The sequence below is a fragment of the Gouania willdenowi genome, chromosome 12 (genome assembly GCF_900634775.1).
Source record: "Gouania willdenowi chromosome 12, fGouWil2.1, whole genome shotgun sequence".
In the NCBI taxonomy this organism is placed as follows: domain Eukaryota; kingdom Metazoa; phylum Chordata; class Actinopteri; order Blenniiformes; family Gobiesocidae; genus Gouania; species Gouania willdenowi.
Genome location: NC_041055.1, coordinates 325,791 through 343,048, shown reverse-complemented (window position 1 = coordinate 343,048; position 17,258 = coordinate 325,791). Strand labels below are relative to the sequence as shown.

The following is a 17,258-nucleotide window of genomic DNA, read 5'->3' as shown; positions in this document are numbered from 1 at the left end:
AGACTCACACGCTCTGGAAATATGAACATAAACTTTAACTATTTTCATTGGTCCATAACTGTATGTGGGAATGTAAGAAAACATCTGTATAGTATAAAGTTATTCATTATTGGGATATAAAACTATTTTTCTTAATTTTTTTTTGGACCCCAACATTGGGTTATTTCCCCACTGGTGAATATTGAAAATTCGTAACACAGAATAGTGTTACCGTAAATCCTTTACATGAGGCAATGGTAGCTTGGCTCTGTGTCTTATAATCATTTATTGTTTATTAGTTTTCCACTAGTAACATCAAATATATGAATTGTAAATAAAAAAAAAAGTACATCAGAAATGTGTTCATAATAAATAATACGTTTTAAAAAAGAAGTGTTTTTCTGATGCAATGATTTTTATATTTTTTAGAGATATTGGAAGCTGAAAATGGAAGAAGAATAAGGACACACCCACCCTCACTAAATTATCCATATCTCTAAAAGCATTAATCAGATCAAACTAAACATTTACAGTGTGAATATTGAATTAACACTGAACAGTTGTTAAATGTGTGCATGCTGTTATAATAGTATGACTGTTGTTGTGTCCGTCACCATCTATAACTGGCTCTCACTCTCACAGCTTCCTTTCGTTCTCTTGTTCCGTGCTTGATGAAAGACGAAGAAGAAGACACCCATCACGAGGAAGATGAAGAGGAAGAGGAGGGTCCACCAGGCTCCAGGGGTCAGAGCCTTCCTCACACCCAGGGTCTCTGCAGGAAGCTGGTTACTGAGACTCAGCATGTAGCCCAGGGCCCAGCCCACTGAGGTGTCCCCAGCCTGTAGGGTCATCATCATCATCATCATCATCATCATCATCATCATCATATCATCATCATCATATCATCATCATCATATCATCATCATCATCATATCACCATCATCATCATATCATCATCATCATCATCATCATCATCATCATATCATCATCATCATCATATCATCATCATCATCATATCACCATCATCATCATATCATCATCATCATCATCATCATCATCACCATCATCATCATATCATCATCATCATCACCATCATCATCATATCATCATCATCATATCATCATCATCATCATATCACCATCATCATCATATCATCATCATCATCATCATCATCATCATCATCATATCACCATCATCATCATCATCATCATCATCATCATATCACCATCATCATCATATCATCATCATCATCATCATCACCATCATCATCATATCATCACCATCATCATCATATCATCATATCATCATCATCATCATCATCATATCACCATCATCATCATATCATCATCATCATCTTATCACCATCATCATCATCATCATCATCATCATATCACCATCATCATCATCATCATATCACCATCATCATCATATCATCACCATCATCATCATCATATCACCATCATCATCATATCATCATCATCATCATCATCATATCACCATCATCATCATCATCATATCATCATCATCATCATCATCATCATCATATCATCATCATCATCATATCATCATCATCATCATCATCATCATCATCATCACCATCATCATCATATCATCATCATCATCATATCATCATCATCATCATCACCATCATCATATCACCATCATCATCATATCATCATCATCATCATCATCATCATCATATCACCATCATCATCATCATCATCATCATCATATCACCATCATATCATCATCATCATCATCATCACCATCATCATCATATCATCATATCATCATCATCATCATCATCATATCACCATCATCATCATCATCATCATCATCATCATCTTATCACCATCATCATCATCATCATCATCATCATATCACCATCATCATCATATCACCATCATCATCATCATCATATCACCATCATCATCATCATATCACCATCATCATCATATCATCACCATCATCATCATATCACCATCATCATCATCATCATCATCATCATCATCATCATCATATCACCATCATCATCATCATCATATCGTCATCATCATCATCATCATCATCATCATCATATCATCATCATCATCATCATCATATCATCATCATCATCATCACCATCATCATCATATCATCATCATCATCATATCATCATCATCATCATCATCATCATCATCATCATCATCATCATCATATCATCATCATCATCATATCATCATCATATCATCATCATCATCATATCACCATCATCATCATATCATCATCATCATCATCATATCACCATCATCATCATATCACCATCATCATCATCATCATATCATCATCATCATCATATCATCATCATCATCATATCACCATCATCATCATATCATCATATCACCATCATCATCATATCATCATCATCATCATCATCATCATCATCATATAACCATCATCATCATCATCATCATCATATCACCATCATCATCATATCATCATCATCATCATCATCACCATCATCATCATATCATCATCATCATATCACCATCATCATCATATCATCACCATCATCATCATATCATCACCATCATCATCATATCATCATATCATCATCTTATCATCATCATCATCATATCACCATCATCATCATATCATCATCATCATCTTATCACCATCATCATCATATCACCATCATCATCATATCATCATCATCATCATCATCATCATATCACCATCATCATCATATCATCACCATCATCATCATCATATCACCATCATCATCATCATCATCATCATATCACCATCATCATCATCATCATCATCATCATCATATCACCATCATCATCATCATCATATCGTCATCATCATCATCATCATCATCATCATATCATCATCATCATCATCATCATATCATCATCATCATCATCACCATCATCATCATATCATCATCATCATCATCACCATCATCATATCACCATCATCATCATATCATCATCATCATCATCATCATCATCATCATCATCATCATCATCATCATCATATCATCATCATCATATCATCATCATATCATCATCATCATCATATCACCATCATCATCATATCATCATCATCATCATCATATCACCATCATCATCATCATCATCATATCACCATCATCATCATATCACCATCATCATCATATCATCATCATCATCATCATCATCATCATCATATCACCATCATCATCATATCACCATCATCATCATATCATCATCATCATCATCATCATCATCATCATATCACCATCATCATCATCATCATCATCATATCACCATCATCATCATCATCATCATCATATCACCATCATCATCATATCATCATCATCATATCATCATCATCATATCACCATCATCATCATATCATCACCATCATCATCATATCATCACCATCATCATCATATCATCACCATCATCATCATATCATCATCATCATATCACCATCATCATCATATCATCATCATCATCTTATCACCATCATCATCATATCACCATCATCATCATATCATCATCATCATATCATCATCATCACCATCATCATCATATCATCATCATCATCATCATATCATCATCATCATCATCATCATCACCATCATCATCATATCATCATCATCATCATCATCATCATCATCATCATCATATCACCATCATCATCATATCATCATCATCCATTCCATTTTGGGCCACTGGTCTGTCAGGGACTTGCCCCGCCCCCTCCCAGGGTCCCACACCATGCAGCTCCTCTGGTTGTTGGCAACCAACAGAAGTCCTCCCTCTCGCTCTCCTTCCACCAATTGCTCCCAACGCTTTCACCTCTCCACCCCCATCCTCCCCTTCATCCACCTCCACTCCTCCCCCCACATGAAAGCCGTTTACTCTACATCTTCTTTTATGTCTCTCATAGTTTCCATAAGTTATCCACACCAAACACCTTCCACACTATCTCCTCCCATCCACCACCCTCTCCCCCCGTACATGTCATGAATCACTCTCTCACCTTCTGTTGTCTTTCTCTCCACACACACCTCCAACACTCTCACCTGACACCTTTTGGACCTTCTCGACCCTTTCAACCATCCTTTCACTCTCCACCACAAACCACCTGCTCACCTAATCCTATTTCTCACATCCACCTCTGAACTCACCCAACTTCCTAATATTCTGATCTCTCCACCCTCATCTGTACCAAACTCAAGCCCCTCCTCCTTATCCTCATTATTTCTCTCTTCCCATTTATTCATCACACTCTTCACTGCTCTCATCCCTTCATCCATCCCTTCATCCATCCCTTCATCCATCTCTCCTTTCAACCCCACAATCATAGTGTCATCCACAAACAGAACCAGAGACACTTTCACACTCACCACTTCTGAACTACCTTTCTACCACACACTCACTCCCACAACGATCCCTCAGGTACCATCTCCACGTTACCTCACCTCCTCTCCTCCTCCTCCTGCCTCATCACCACCTGGTGATAAACATTAACAGTATGGGTGACGTGGAGCACCCCTCTCTCACCCTCTCACAGGCTACCAACTGTCACTCAAACCTTCCTTCTCTTTCACCCTTTACTCAGTCGTCTCCTGTAAATCCATGATGGTTTCCAGACTCCTCCCTTTTATTCTATACCTTTCCAACAACTTCCACAGACCAGACTTACTCACTCTCAGATAAGCTTTTCTCAAATCTAGTAACCTAACAAACATCTGTATCACCTTCTCTTTCACGTCACCATGTACCATCATAATATATACAACTCTCACTCCATCATCACCAGACACTGATTCTTTCATCTCGTTCATTTCTTCTTCAATCTCCTCCCTTTCAGACGTCTCGTTCAGCATCTCATTCACCTCTTTCTCTCTCTCATCCTCACACAGATCTGTCGTTCCATTCACCACCTCAATCACCTTTGGTTCCTCCTCAGACCTTCTCACTAGTCATCCTTTAGAAATGTTCTTTATATTCATTCATCGTTATATTCTCACTCTACATCCTTTACTCCTAATCTTTCTCATGCACTTATACATCTCACCCACTCTCTTATCTTCTCTCTCCACCATTCTTCCTCCAACCTCCTCATGCACTAGGTTAGCACTTTCAATTGTTTCCTCACCTCCTTCACTTCCTCTCTCACTTCCACCATCTCGCCCTCCATTCTCTCCATCACTTGTCCATCTCTCCTCTGTCTCAGCCTTCTTCTGTTACCCACCAGTTGTACCTTCTCATTCCTCTTTCTCTCCATCACTCTTATTATCTCATTCATCTCCTCTTCATGTCCAATCATCTATGGGTTTTGTACCATCTTCTCATGTACTCCACACACTTCTTTCACTGCCCCCGTCATCACCTTAGAAACTACTTCCATTCTTTCCTTCCATCTCCTCGTACATTCTCCTCTTGCATCAGTTCTCTCCTTCTCTCCTCATCCTCCTCTTTCTTCTTCTGCTCTTTCAACATCTCCATCTGATCTCTGGTACTCTCCATCTCCTCCCATTCACCCTCACAGTCATCACTTTCTGTTTGTGGCCTGTCAGGGCAAAAATTGTTAGTTATGTTTATTAACATATTTACTCATAGACCTTATTCTTTTTAAGGCTTTAAGTTGAGACTTTTCATTTCTGCTGTCTCATGTTTTCTGCTCTCTTCTCGAGGTCAGCTTCCCAAAACACATCTTATCCCTCAGACACAGAGGCATCACACACTCACATGCCTACACACACTCACATAGTCACACATACACACCCAATACACATCCATTCATACACACAAGCACCATACACGCACACACCTCCAACACTCACGACAATCAGGAGATACCAGAGAACTGGTTGTTTTGACCTAAAGAAGAAACTGTCTCTTTTCACTCTCTTCTTTCACCTCCTCTGTCATCTTTATCTCCTGGGGGGAGGAGGGAGGGGGACTGAGGGTGAATATACGTGATGAGTTAGAACTGTGGGCCACTCGATCATCGGACGTCCGCCCGGGGCGGTCACTAATTTTGTCCATCTTTGTACTCTTTTTATTTAGTTTTATAATAAACCTTTTTTATAAAATCATCAATGCCTCACCTGGACTCCATCATTCAACCACAGCAATAAATCATGTCTCCAAATGAGGTCAACCGCAAATTTGCCGTGACAGGTCCAACAACATCTACTCTTCATCTGTTCTCATATTTCACACCATCGCCTTGAATGGTTTTTAAAGAGTGGTCCGGGTCAGCTGGCTCCATCCCCCTCTGTTGTGGGCATCTACCCTCACGGATTGACCCCCACATTGCCCCCCGCCCCCTGGTTGGTCATTTGTCACACCAAGCCTGCAAGCTGCCCGGGCGAGTCCCACTTGTGCCTGTGTGGAGACGTCCCACCAAGCAAGGCATCATTATCATCACCATCACCATCACCATCATTGTTTGGTAGTAAATGTTCAATGTTAAAAATTAACAGGCGGCCATATTGTTTTTTCCAATATAATGATGCCAGTCAAGGTTACTTTCCAATAAACCTCATATTTAGAATCCTTCAGGTCCAGATTCTTAGAAATGTTTTTTTAATTATGACTTTTGTTTGGCTAGTAGCAGAAAAAACATTTTAAATTGTCCAATATGGCGACCCCGTTGTGAATTGGCTCCGCCTCCTGCCAAATTTTAATTCAGCAGGTCAAACACTGCAAGTTTGCTAAATGTCATGCTGGGTTAGGATGCACTCAGAGATCCATCTAACTGAGCAGCGACTCCTAAAACCAGTATTTCAATACAAAATAAGTTATAAAATAAATATAAATATTGATACAGGCAATTTTGTAATTTTCTAAATCGCCAAAATAGAAAACTGAATATATCTTGAATGTGTATACATGGCCCAGCCCTAGTCATCACCTTCTTCTGGAAGGATATCCGTGGGAAGGAGGCGTGGTCAAAGCCGTATCCGTTGAGTGTGAGCAGTGTGATGAACACGGAGGAGGGGCAATAGTTCTGGAGGCGGCGCTTCTCATCCTCAGCCAGCAGCAGCATCTGAAACCATCTCCAAAGGTCAGAGAACAGATCTTAAATAACGCTGACACAGATAGAGGTCGAGGAGGTTTACTTGGCTGTAGTTCATGCTACACAGTCTTCTAGAAGCTTCCTCCAGCAGAGAAGGAGAGTTCACCGTGATGTCTGTGAGACGCTGCAGGAACGAGTGGACGTAGAAGAAGGCAGAGAACGCCTGGAACCAGAACCATCATCAGAACACAGCTCTAGACATCAGTCATGTGATCACACAGAGATAAACCAGACACAGTGTGAACCTGTGTGACTGTAAAACACAACGTTTCAGACGTGACCTAATAGATTCATTTAGCAAGTGTGTGCTTTCCTTTATATCTTCATGAGTCGCCTTAATGAATCTAACGTTACTCTATTTTATTTTAATTTTAATCTAAGTCTACTTTATTTCCTATTATTAGTGTTTTCCTTTTTGTAAACGTCACAATTATCTATGTAGCCTATTATTGCCTTAATCAAATGTTATTATTATTTTTATTATTCTATTATTATTATTTCATTTTGTAGTTTTTTTTTAATATATCCACGTATTTATATTCGTTTCTTCATGATTTTTTAGTTTATATATTTATTCCTATTTTATTTTTTTAATTTTTATTTTTCTACTGGACTCAAAACGCTCTCACTTTGTTGCTGCTGTTGCTGTTGCTGTTGCTGTTGCTGTTGTTGCTGCTGTTGCTGCTGTGTACACTAGTTAAAATCACTACTGATCTGTTATTTGTGAACAGATTGAGCTGAAACGTGGTAGCTATAATCTATGGATGTGTGCACATCGACGCTAGGAGCCCAAAAAAAAAACCAAAGTCATTTATTTGCGAGTCAAATATATCAATTTATAAATGGGGCCCATTATCCCGTACGTGTCACGGGGGCGCCAGGGAGACCCCGGGAGCCCCATTTCCTTCGTTAATTCTCATTAGAACGAAGTGCATTTTCAAAGGTAATTCAACGTAGGTTACGATTATGCCTCGCACAATTTGATTAGGGGCGCGATTTGATTTTAAGGCAATTTCCATTAAAGTTGTTTTCTCATTTATTTGTGAGTCAATATTGGTGTTACTGAATCATTGACACATACCAACATATGAATGGGGCCCATTACTCTGTATGTGCCACGGGGGCACCAGGGAAATGACTATTCCTCCATTATTCTGCCCTCACTAGGATGTAGAGCTGATTTGTAGCTTGGCAGATAGCTAAACAGGTTCCTTAATAAACATCCAGGAGTCAGCAGGTACGGTTAAGATGTTTACTGTTAGAAGCACTGTGAAACTACAACACACAAATAAAATAAGATGTTACATATTTGTAATGTATTTTGACTCTTTCTTTCACATAAACACTGAGTCATTACTTATTATGTACAACACAAGTAAACTTTAATATGTGCTGAAATGATCATGGATTAACCACTACAGATATCTAGCAATTAGCTCAATGCTAACTTAACATAGAAAACGCCATTGACTGGCTAACGCGTTAGCATCACTCACGTTTTTTAAAGTTTTCCACACAACTATGAACGTTTGCAGCAGACCATCTCATTACTTACAGACATATGGTCTTTAGGGTTCAGTGAAGAAAAATAAAAACAACAACTTGCTTCAAGGCCTGCTTCTTTGGAAAATGAAACTACGGCAAGTCTACAAGGACAAACAGCACAGTCAGTAAAGTACAACACTGTTAAGAGGGCAGCACACTCCCTGCCTGGCGTAATGTTCCACTATGTCTCTTTGAGTCGCAGCACAACGTCTACGGTGGGTCTTGAATACACCCTGGGGGAGCCACCTTTAACGACTCTCACTTCCACTTTACGGACTCTGTTGTCTTCGCCCGGAAAAGTATTTACTATAAGTCCTGTAGACCATTCATTCTGTTTGGCCTGGCTATCCATTAGGATAGGCTAGGATGGTCTTTCTGCAATTTCCTCCTTGGCTGGAGTGTTGTCAGGTATTCTTGACGACATCGTCTCCAAAATAAATCAGCAAGGCCTTGAACTTGCTTCCACTGACAGCAGTAGATATCCTTAAGGCCTTAGTCTCCTGAAGGTACAGACACACCGTCAACCTTCTGCATTAAAACCATAGCAGGAGTGAGTAAGGTGGGCGTGTTTGGATCTGATGACACAGGAACTATTGGCAGAGCATTTGTTATGGCAGTGACCTCTGCTATCAGCGTGACTTTGTGCGACAGATGAGGCGAATGCACCTTGAGCAACATCTAATCTACGCCGAGAAATTCCTATCATGAGATTGAAGTCCCAAGTACAACCGTGGTCTTTGAGGTAAGACTGAAGCTCTGCATCTTCTGGTGTTATGCCAAGTTCTTTGCAACAAAGTTCGTTCCTCGATCCAAATGAAAGAGCTTTGCTGTGAATCTTCAAAGCGCATTTATAAAACTTGATGTAGACAGAGACTCACCACCTCCATCTGCACCAACATAACGACCCAGCGTTTGTTTGTTTCTCTATGTCACACAATTTAATTTGTTTTACTCGATGGAATCAAGTCATTTCACTGAATTCTCGGGAATGTGGGACGTGTTATAAAGACGTTCCGCGGGTCCGTCTGTAGTTCATCAGAACTTGTTTACTTTGTCTGCACATGATGTGGAAGGTCAACACTAGATGAAGTGCAATCTTTATAAGACAGCAAAGCATGTTTTGTTATTTCAATTACAAAAAAGAATGTATTTTATTGCATAATTGTAAACATCAGTAGCCCTCCCTAAGGAAGGGTAAGAAACATTATATTATATATTATAGAGGATATAAAAAGTTTTGATTTTTTTTTATTATTATTATTTGCCTTTTCAGAGTGGGGGAGGGGGAATTGTTTCAATCAATAAATTCTAACTTTTCAATACAAGGTGGAACAAAAACAAAAAGAGAATTGTCATTTTTTGATAGCACCTTTAGACTTATCTACAAAAACCTATTTTATTTTTAATCATATTGTTTGGAATTAAATAAGCCAAAAACGTTGCAGCTTCAAAAGCTTTTTTAGTGTTAAAGTTTTAAAGTTGTGACATTTGTGGATTCATTGTTTATAGGTTTATGAGAGAATGGCAGTGATCAATGATGTGTTTAGCTTGATCCGCTCTAGACTTGGTTTAAGTGTTCACACAGATAAACTACACAGATGTTCCAGGTGAACAATCCTAGCCCTGATGTTCTTTATTATCTGCTCAAACTGAACATGTGTGTGTAAACGTTCTATCTCTATTCTCACCATGAAGCTCCCGCTGACGTTGGGCTGGAAAACGTTGTCAAAGGAACATCGTGAATAAGAGCAGCTGTTGAAGGAGAACATCTGGGACACGTTCCCCACACAGAACTCATAATGTCCTCCTCCTAGAACCATCACTGAGCCGTGTGGGTCGTAGCCGCTAGTGCTAGGTGCTAGCTTAGCGGTACATGGAGAGTTAAAGATGGTGTTGAGCTTTATCTGCAGACTGTAACCCACAGGGTAACAGGGGTGGGTGAGGGTCTCTGAGGGACTCTGGGACTGACACACACATAGAACCATGAGAACGGACCAGGTACACGTTCTGTTACCATAGTGATGGTGGTACCTTGTAGATGTGGACCAGCAGCCTCTTCAGTACCTGGTCCTGTCCGTAGCACAGGTAGCTGTGTGTGTACAGTGTGTAGTTGTATCCATAGAGACGGAGTTTCATCACGTTCTCTGGTTCCTCCATGTTCTGATCAGTGCTGAAAGTAATCTGAGTAGAAGCTCCACCAAAGTCCAGAGCCCCCATGGTGGGCTTCTTAGGTCTGAACCAGTGACCTGTGAAACTGTACTATAAACACACAGAGTACTCATATATCTACTCAACTACACGTACAAAGTAGATCAATTCAATAGTACTTAAAGTAAAAGTTACAAGTTACTTTCATTGGTAATAAATCTTGGTACGGGTCCCTTGCATACAGTAAACATCTCATATAGAAACTTAAAAAGGCAGAAACACAAGCTACCATTACGTTTAATCTGATTGGTCGCTATGATGTGATGCATTTGATTGTTTTCTAATCATTTCATTTTTTGTAGTTTCACAATATCTGTTGATCATTTTAAAACAGTTGAGTTAGAAATGTAACGATTTACTTTATACTTGTTTTAAAATGTACTTAAAAGAGTAAAATGACTGCTTTTGAAGTGTACACAGTGCTGTACACTGCCTCCTACAGGTAGAAGTATGGACTACAGATGCCTTGCTCATGGTCCATTACCTTAATGAAGTTCTCTAACAGGTAGTTGACGGTGACCCATCCAAACACCCCCTCCTCCTGCCCACTCAGGATAGACGCCCCCTGGTATTTAAACGGGTACGACTGGATCTTATGCTCCACCTCCTGTAGGATCTGATCTGACACGTCAGGGCTGGATTTCCTGAGAACACACACGTATTAAATAAAACACACACACGTATTAAATAAAACACACACACGTATTAAATAAAACACACACTTGTATTAAATAAAACACACATTTGAATTAAATAAAACACACACTTGTATTAAATAAAACACACACACGTATTAAATAAAACACACACTTGAATTAAATAAAACACACACTTGTATTAAATAAAACACACACTTGTATTAAATAAAACACACACTTGTATTAAATAAAACACACACTTGTTACAATTAAAATGATATTTATATAAAGACCTCATGAAGTTACACAAACAAAAACAATGTGTTTTTCAAATCCCATCAATGAGCTGATATATTGATTAACATTTACACAGTGATTTATTGATAGAGTTAAAGCAGTTTATTATTTTGCACTATAACATAAGAACAATGATGGAATTACAATCAACGTATCACATCTGATATGAACATGTTCTACACGTCTGTGTAAGAGTAAATGATTGAAAATGTATTTAAAAGCTTTTGATCAGCTGTGATGTAGAGCTGTGTGTGTGTGTGTGTGTGTGTGTGTGTGTGTGTGTGTGTGTGTGTGTGTCTTTATAATGGACAGACTCAAAGGATTCACTGCCTTTGATGTGAAGGCCTCAAACAGATCTTTAGATGATCTTTAGATGATCTTTAGATGATCTTTAGATGATCTTTAGATGATCTTTAGATGATCTTTAGATGATCTTTAGATGTCAGCGTGACGTGTGATAAAAGCCCAGTTAATCACAAACATCTCCCAGTGCTCGTATCAGTGAATGTGTGAAGAACATTTTGTGCAGAAGCTCCAGGACAAACCACAGAAAGAAAGCATGGGGAGAACATGCAAACTCAACATAGACAGGACCAAAGACCTTTTAGCTGTGTATTATTATGACATCATCATCATTATTATTATCATCATCAAATTATTATTGTTATCATTGTTTTTAAAGTTTTTATTTTATTAGTAGATCTATGTTTAATAAAACACATGATTATGGAACATATTAGCACCGTATCCTATTGTTTTCTATCAAAGTGAAACATTCAGCCTGATTTTTACATCATTTAGTAGATTTTTCACAATAACAACTTTTTGTTGCTCTAAAAATAACAGGAAAAGCTAAAGATGTAGATGTAAACCTCATGTTTACAGAAAGGCGTTAAAAACAGTTGTGACCACAGGGGGCGACAGTTCCAACTCTGAGGTTGGGTAGTAGACAATGAAGCAGAGAAGAAGAGCTCTCCTAAGAGGCCTTTACTCTCCCTTAAACAGTGTGCTGACACGCTCTGGTGGTCTACTGATTTTCTTTAGACATAATCATCACAAATATTTTCATCCTCCTTCTTATCATCAACATTATTATTATGGCACACACACACACACGACTGTGGCTCAGGTGGTAGTGGGTCGTTTTCTGATTGAGAGGTTGGGGGTTCGATCCCAGTACCTGACTATGTGTCGAAGTGTCCTTGGGCAAGACACTGAACCCTAAGTTGCTCCCAGTGGTCGACTAGTGCCTTGCATGTCAGTCCTGTCCCATTGGTGAATGAGCTGATATGTAAAGAGCTTTGAGACTGTTTCAGTGGTGATAAAACTATATAAATCATGTCTATTTACCATTTACATTATAACACACACACACACACACACACACTGTAACACACACTCACTGCAGCAGCCTCATCCCAGCCGTGGCTCCCAGGTAAACAGGTGTGTGTGTGTGTGTCTCTTTGGGAATGTCGTCCACAGCCTGGTTCAGACAGGCCTCTAAGCTCCGCCCTGCTGCCCCCTGCTGGCCCACGTAGCTGGAGATCCCCCCGCCTGCAACACACACACACACACACACACACACACACACACACACACACCTCACTGATCTGTATTACTGTGTTTGAGGTGGATGCTGGGTCCTAAAGCCAGACCAGTTCAAAGATCAGACCTGTACAATATGGTCCTCAATAGTCCATCCTGCATGAATCTAACTTTACAATCAGAGTAACGTCTAAAACAAGTGTCCAGTGTGTGTGTGTGTGTGTGTGTGTGTGTCACTCACCCTTCACGTGACACTCACTGTGCTGCGTCACCACACCCGTCCCGTTCTGTTTGTCTGAGAGCCATTTATAGATGTACAGAGCAGTGTGGGAGGAGCCAGCGTCCAGGACGATCCCGTACTACACACACACACATTAACACACACATTAACACACAGCCCCTGTCCTGCATGTTTTACATCCTCTCCTTATTATCAGGTGTTGTGTAGAGCTGCATGATGACATCATCGTTAGAATGAGATGGAACAGGAAAACATCTGACACATGCAGGACAGGAACTCTCCAGGACTGGACTGTACAATCTATATTACATGACATGTCTCGCTTTTTTACTTATTTAGTCAACAATTTATTTAGATTTAAGATGTTTAAGAAGATCTTTTGTTTTTTTGGAAGTCTATGGAAGCTTTTGATATATATATATATATATATACAGTATATATATATATATATATATATATATATATATATATATATATATATACTGTATATATATATAATGTAGGGCCAGACTCTGCGCGTCCTGGGGTAGTTTCTTCCTGATGCCACGCCTCTGTGGTTGGTCGCCTCCCATCGTAGGCCATTGATGACGCGTTCGTCCCCATTCCAACGTCTCACCATGGCCTCCTCCAGTCCTACGTTCCCAAGGCTTTGCCGTCTGCAAAGTATGTTTTCATCCACCACGGTGGCCGTCGTAGTCCGCTACGACCCCCCCACGATGGGTCTTTCCGTGTCCTGGTGGGAGGGTCTAAGAACTTCATTGGGCAAACTGAGCAGGTGGCTATAGATCGTCTCAAGCCTGCTCATGTGGATGTTGGCGGACCACTTCGACTGGCCCAAGCCAAGCCTCACGGTGATGGCGCCCCCCCTGTGGCCACCCTTGCACCGGCCCCTGCCCCACCCCTTGCCCCTCTCCGGTCCGTCCCCCTAAGCGTTGATTTCTCAGGGATTGTTAAGTGCTGTATTGTTTTGTTTTGCACTACTTTATGGTGTCCTCTGTTTTCTGTTTGGTCTGCCTGTTTTTATGGGTGAATTCTGGGGGGGCCTGTGTGGTGACCCACAAGTCAGGACTGTACCTTTAAGAGACGGATGTTATGGTTTGATGTTTCTGGGTTTAAATGTGTGACGTTTCTTACGTCTCTTGCTGCTGAGTCTGTATGACGTGGAGAATAAAGTCATTAGTCACATCACTAATCACACTCCACTATATAAGGTCCCAGCTCTAATATAGATATGAATGATGTCATCTTTAGTTGATGATGAGATGACGCTGTTATTGTTGTTCACTGTGAGCTCTAATGGCCTCTTTTATCCTCGTCTGATACACGACAGGAAGTGTTTAACTCTGCGTTATTGTGACTGCTCTACCACGTCCTGAGAGAGAGAGAGAGAGAGAAACCCTGGGATGTCCAACGGCCGTGAACAAATGAGGCTGGAGCTGGAAGTGCTGCTGTGAATACTGAATAGTTCTAATAATAATAATGATAATAATAACTAAGGAAAATACGTATTTGGTAATTGAAAATTGGCAAAAATTACAACCTGTATCTGGATTTGTTGACAAGTTATATAATACAGGAAAAACAGAAGACTGAACATTTATACTGTTTATCATAACATTTAAACTGTTTATCATAACATTTAAACTGTTTATCATAACATTTAAACTGTTTATCATAACATTTAAACTGTTTATCATAACATTTAAACTGTTTATCATAACATTTAAACTGTTTATCATAACATTTAAACTGTTAATCATAACATTTAAACTGTTTATCATAACATTTAAACTGTTTATCATAACATTTAAACTGTTAATCATAATATTTAAACCGTTTATCATAACATTTAAACCGTTTATCATAACATTTAAACTGTTAATCATAACATTTAAACTGTTTATCATAACATTTAAACTGTTTATCATAACATTTAAACTGTTTATCATAACATTTAAACTGTTTATCATAATATTTAAACCGTTAATCATAACATTTAAACTGTTTATCATAACATTTAAACTGTTAATCATAACATTTAAACTGTTTATCATAACATTTAAACTGTTAATCATAACATTTAAACTGTTTATCATAACATTTAAACTGTTAATCATAACATTTAAACTGTTAATCATAACATTTAAACTGTTTATCATAACATTTAAACTGTTAATCAGAACATTTAAACTGTTTATCATAACATTTAAACTGTTTATCATAACATTTAAACTGTTTATCAGAACATTTAAACTGTTTATCATAACATTTAAACTGTTTATCATAACATTTAAACTGTTTATCATAACATTTAAACTGTTAATCATAACATTTAAACTGTTAATTATAAACATTAAACTGTTTATCATAACATTTAAACTGTTAATCAGAACATTTAAACTGTTTATCATAACATTTAAACTGTTAATCAGAACATTTAAACTGTTTATCATAACATTTAAACTGTTAATCATAACATTTAAACTGTTTATCATAACATTTAAACTGTTAATCATAACATTTAAACTGTTTATCAGAACATTTAAACTGTTTATCATAACATTTAAACTGTTAAACTGTTAATCATAACATTTAAACTGTTTATCATAACATTTAAACTGTTAATCATAACATTTAAACTGTTAATCATAACATTTAAACTGTTTATCATAACATTTAAACCTTTTATCATAAACATTAAACTGTTAATCATAACATTTAAACTGTTTATCATAACATTTAAACTGTTTATCATAACATTTAAACCGTTTATCATAACATTTAAACTGTTTATCATAACATTTAAACTGTTTATCATAACATTTAAACTGTTTATCATAACATTTAAACCTTTTATCATAACATTTAAACCTTTTATCATAACATTTAAACTTTTTATCATAACATTTAAACTGTTTATCATAACATTTAAACTGTTTATCATAACATTTAAACCGTTTATCATAACATTTAAACCGTTTATCATAACATTTAAACTGTTTATCATAACATTTAAACCGTTAATCATAACATTTAAACTGTTAATCAGAACATTTAAACTGTTTATCATAACATTTAAACTGTTAATCATAACATTTAAACTGAGGGATCAGTTCTTACTATGAACACAGGAACCTTCTTCACGTCCTCAGTCGTGATCGTGATCAGCAGGATTGAAACGAGTCCAAGAAGCAGCAGAACAGCGGGAATGAGCAGAGCCATGAGACCAGAACCAGGTAGAACCAGGTAGAACCAGGTAGAACCAGGTAGAACCAGGTAGAACCAGGTAGAACCAGGGATGGTGCTGACGTCAGAGCTTCACCGACTGCCTGGTCCTTCCTCCTGTTTCATGTCACCTCACGTGGATCCTGAGTCTGGTTTTAAATGGAAACACGAGCAAAGCCAGAAAAATGTGTGAAGTTAAAGTTTGGAGTTAATAATGATCTGATTAGAGTCAGTCAGACCTATGGGTGTCTTCCTCCTCCTCCTCCTGCTCCTCCTCCTCCTCCTGCTCCTCCTCCTCCTCCTCCTCCTCTTCCTCCTCCTCCTCCTCTTCCTCTACTATTTGCATGTGAAAAGCTAAATTCTAAAGCTTTGTAAATGTTTCTCATGTCAATGAATAAAATATGCAAATAAAGTTTCCAAAAACAACTTGTTTTTTTCTCTGAAGTGTCTCAAAGTTTGTTCATGAGGTAAAAAAATAAAGAGGCTGTTCCTGGAGAGCTGCAGTCCTGCTCACT

At 38.3% G+C, this 17,258-nt stretch overlaps 1 protein-coding gene across 4 annotated transcripts; it reads right to left on the bottom strand.

The window, feature by feature from the left end:
* Positions 1 to 250: 250 nt before the first annotated feature.
* Positions 251 to 16,971, bottom strand: LOC114473763 (ectonucleoside triphosphate diphosphohydrolase 2-like). 4 transcript variants are annotated; one of them, XM_028463538.1, is made up of 10 exons: positions 16,812 to 16,971; positions 16,639 to 16,781; positions 13,519 to 13,636; positions 13,136 to 13,286; positions 11,282 to 11,441; positions 10,621 to 10,848; positions 10,278 to 10,553; positions 7,088 to 7,207; positions 6,880 to 7,014; positions 251 to 818 (listed from the first exon to the last, which is right to left on the bottom strand). In XM_028463538.1, the coding sequence occupies exons 2-10, from the start codon at positions 16,738 to 16,740 to the stop codon at positions 597 to 599; spliced, it is 1,512 nt and encodes a 503-aa protein (XP_028319339.1). In that variant the 5' UTR covers positions 16,741 to 16,781; positions 16,812 to 16,971; the 3' UTR covers positions 251 to 596. The 4 variants fall into 4 exon arrangements, 3 of the variants coding, with proteins under 3 accessions (XP_028319339.1, XP_028319338.1, XP_028319340.1); XR_003675293.1 differs by adding an exon at positions 5,350 to 5,529 and having other exon boundaries at positions 688 to 818; positions 16,639 to 16,971; XM_028463537.1 differs by having other exon boundaries at positions 16,639 to 16,971.
* Between the last annotated feature and the right edge of the window lie 287 nt (positions 16,972 to 17,258).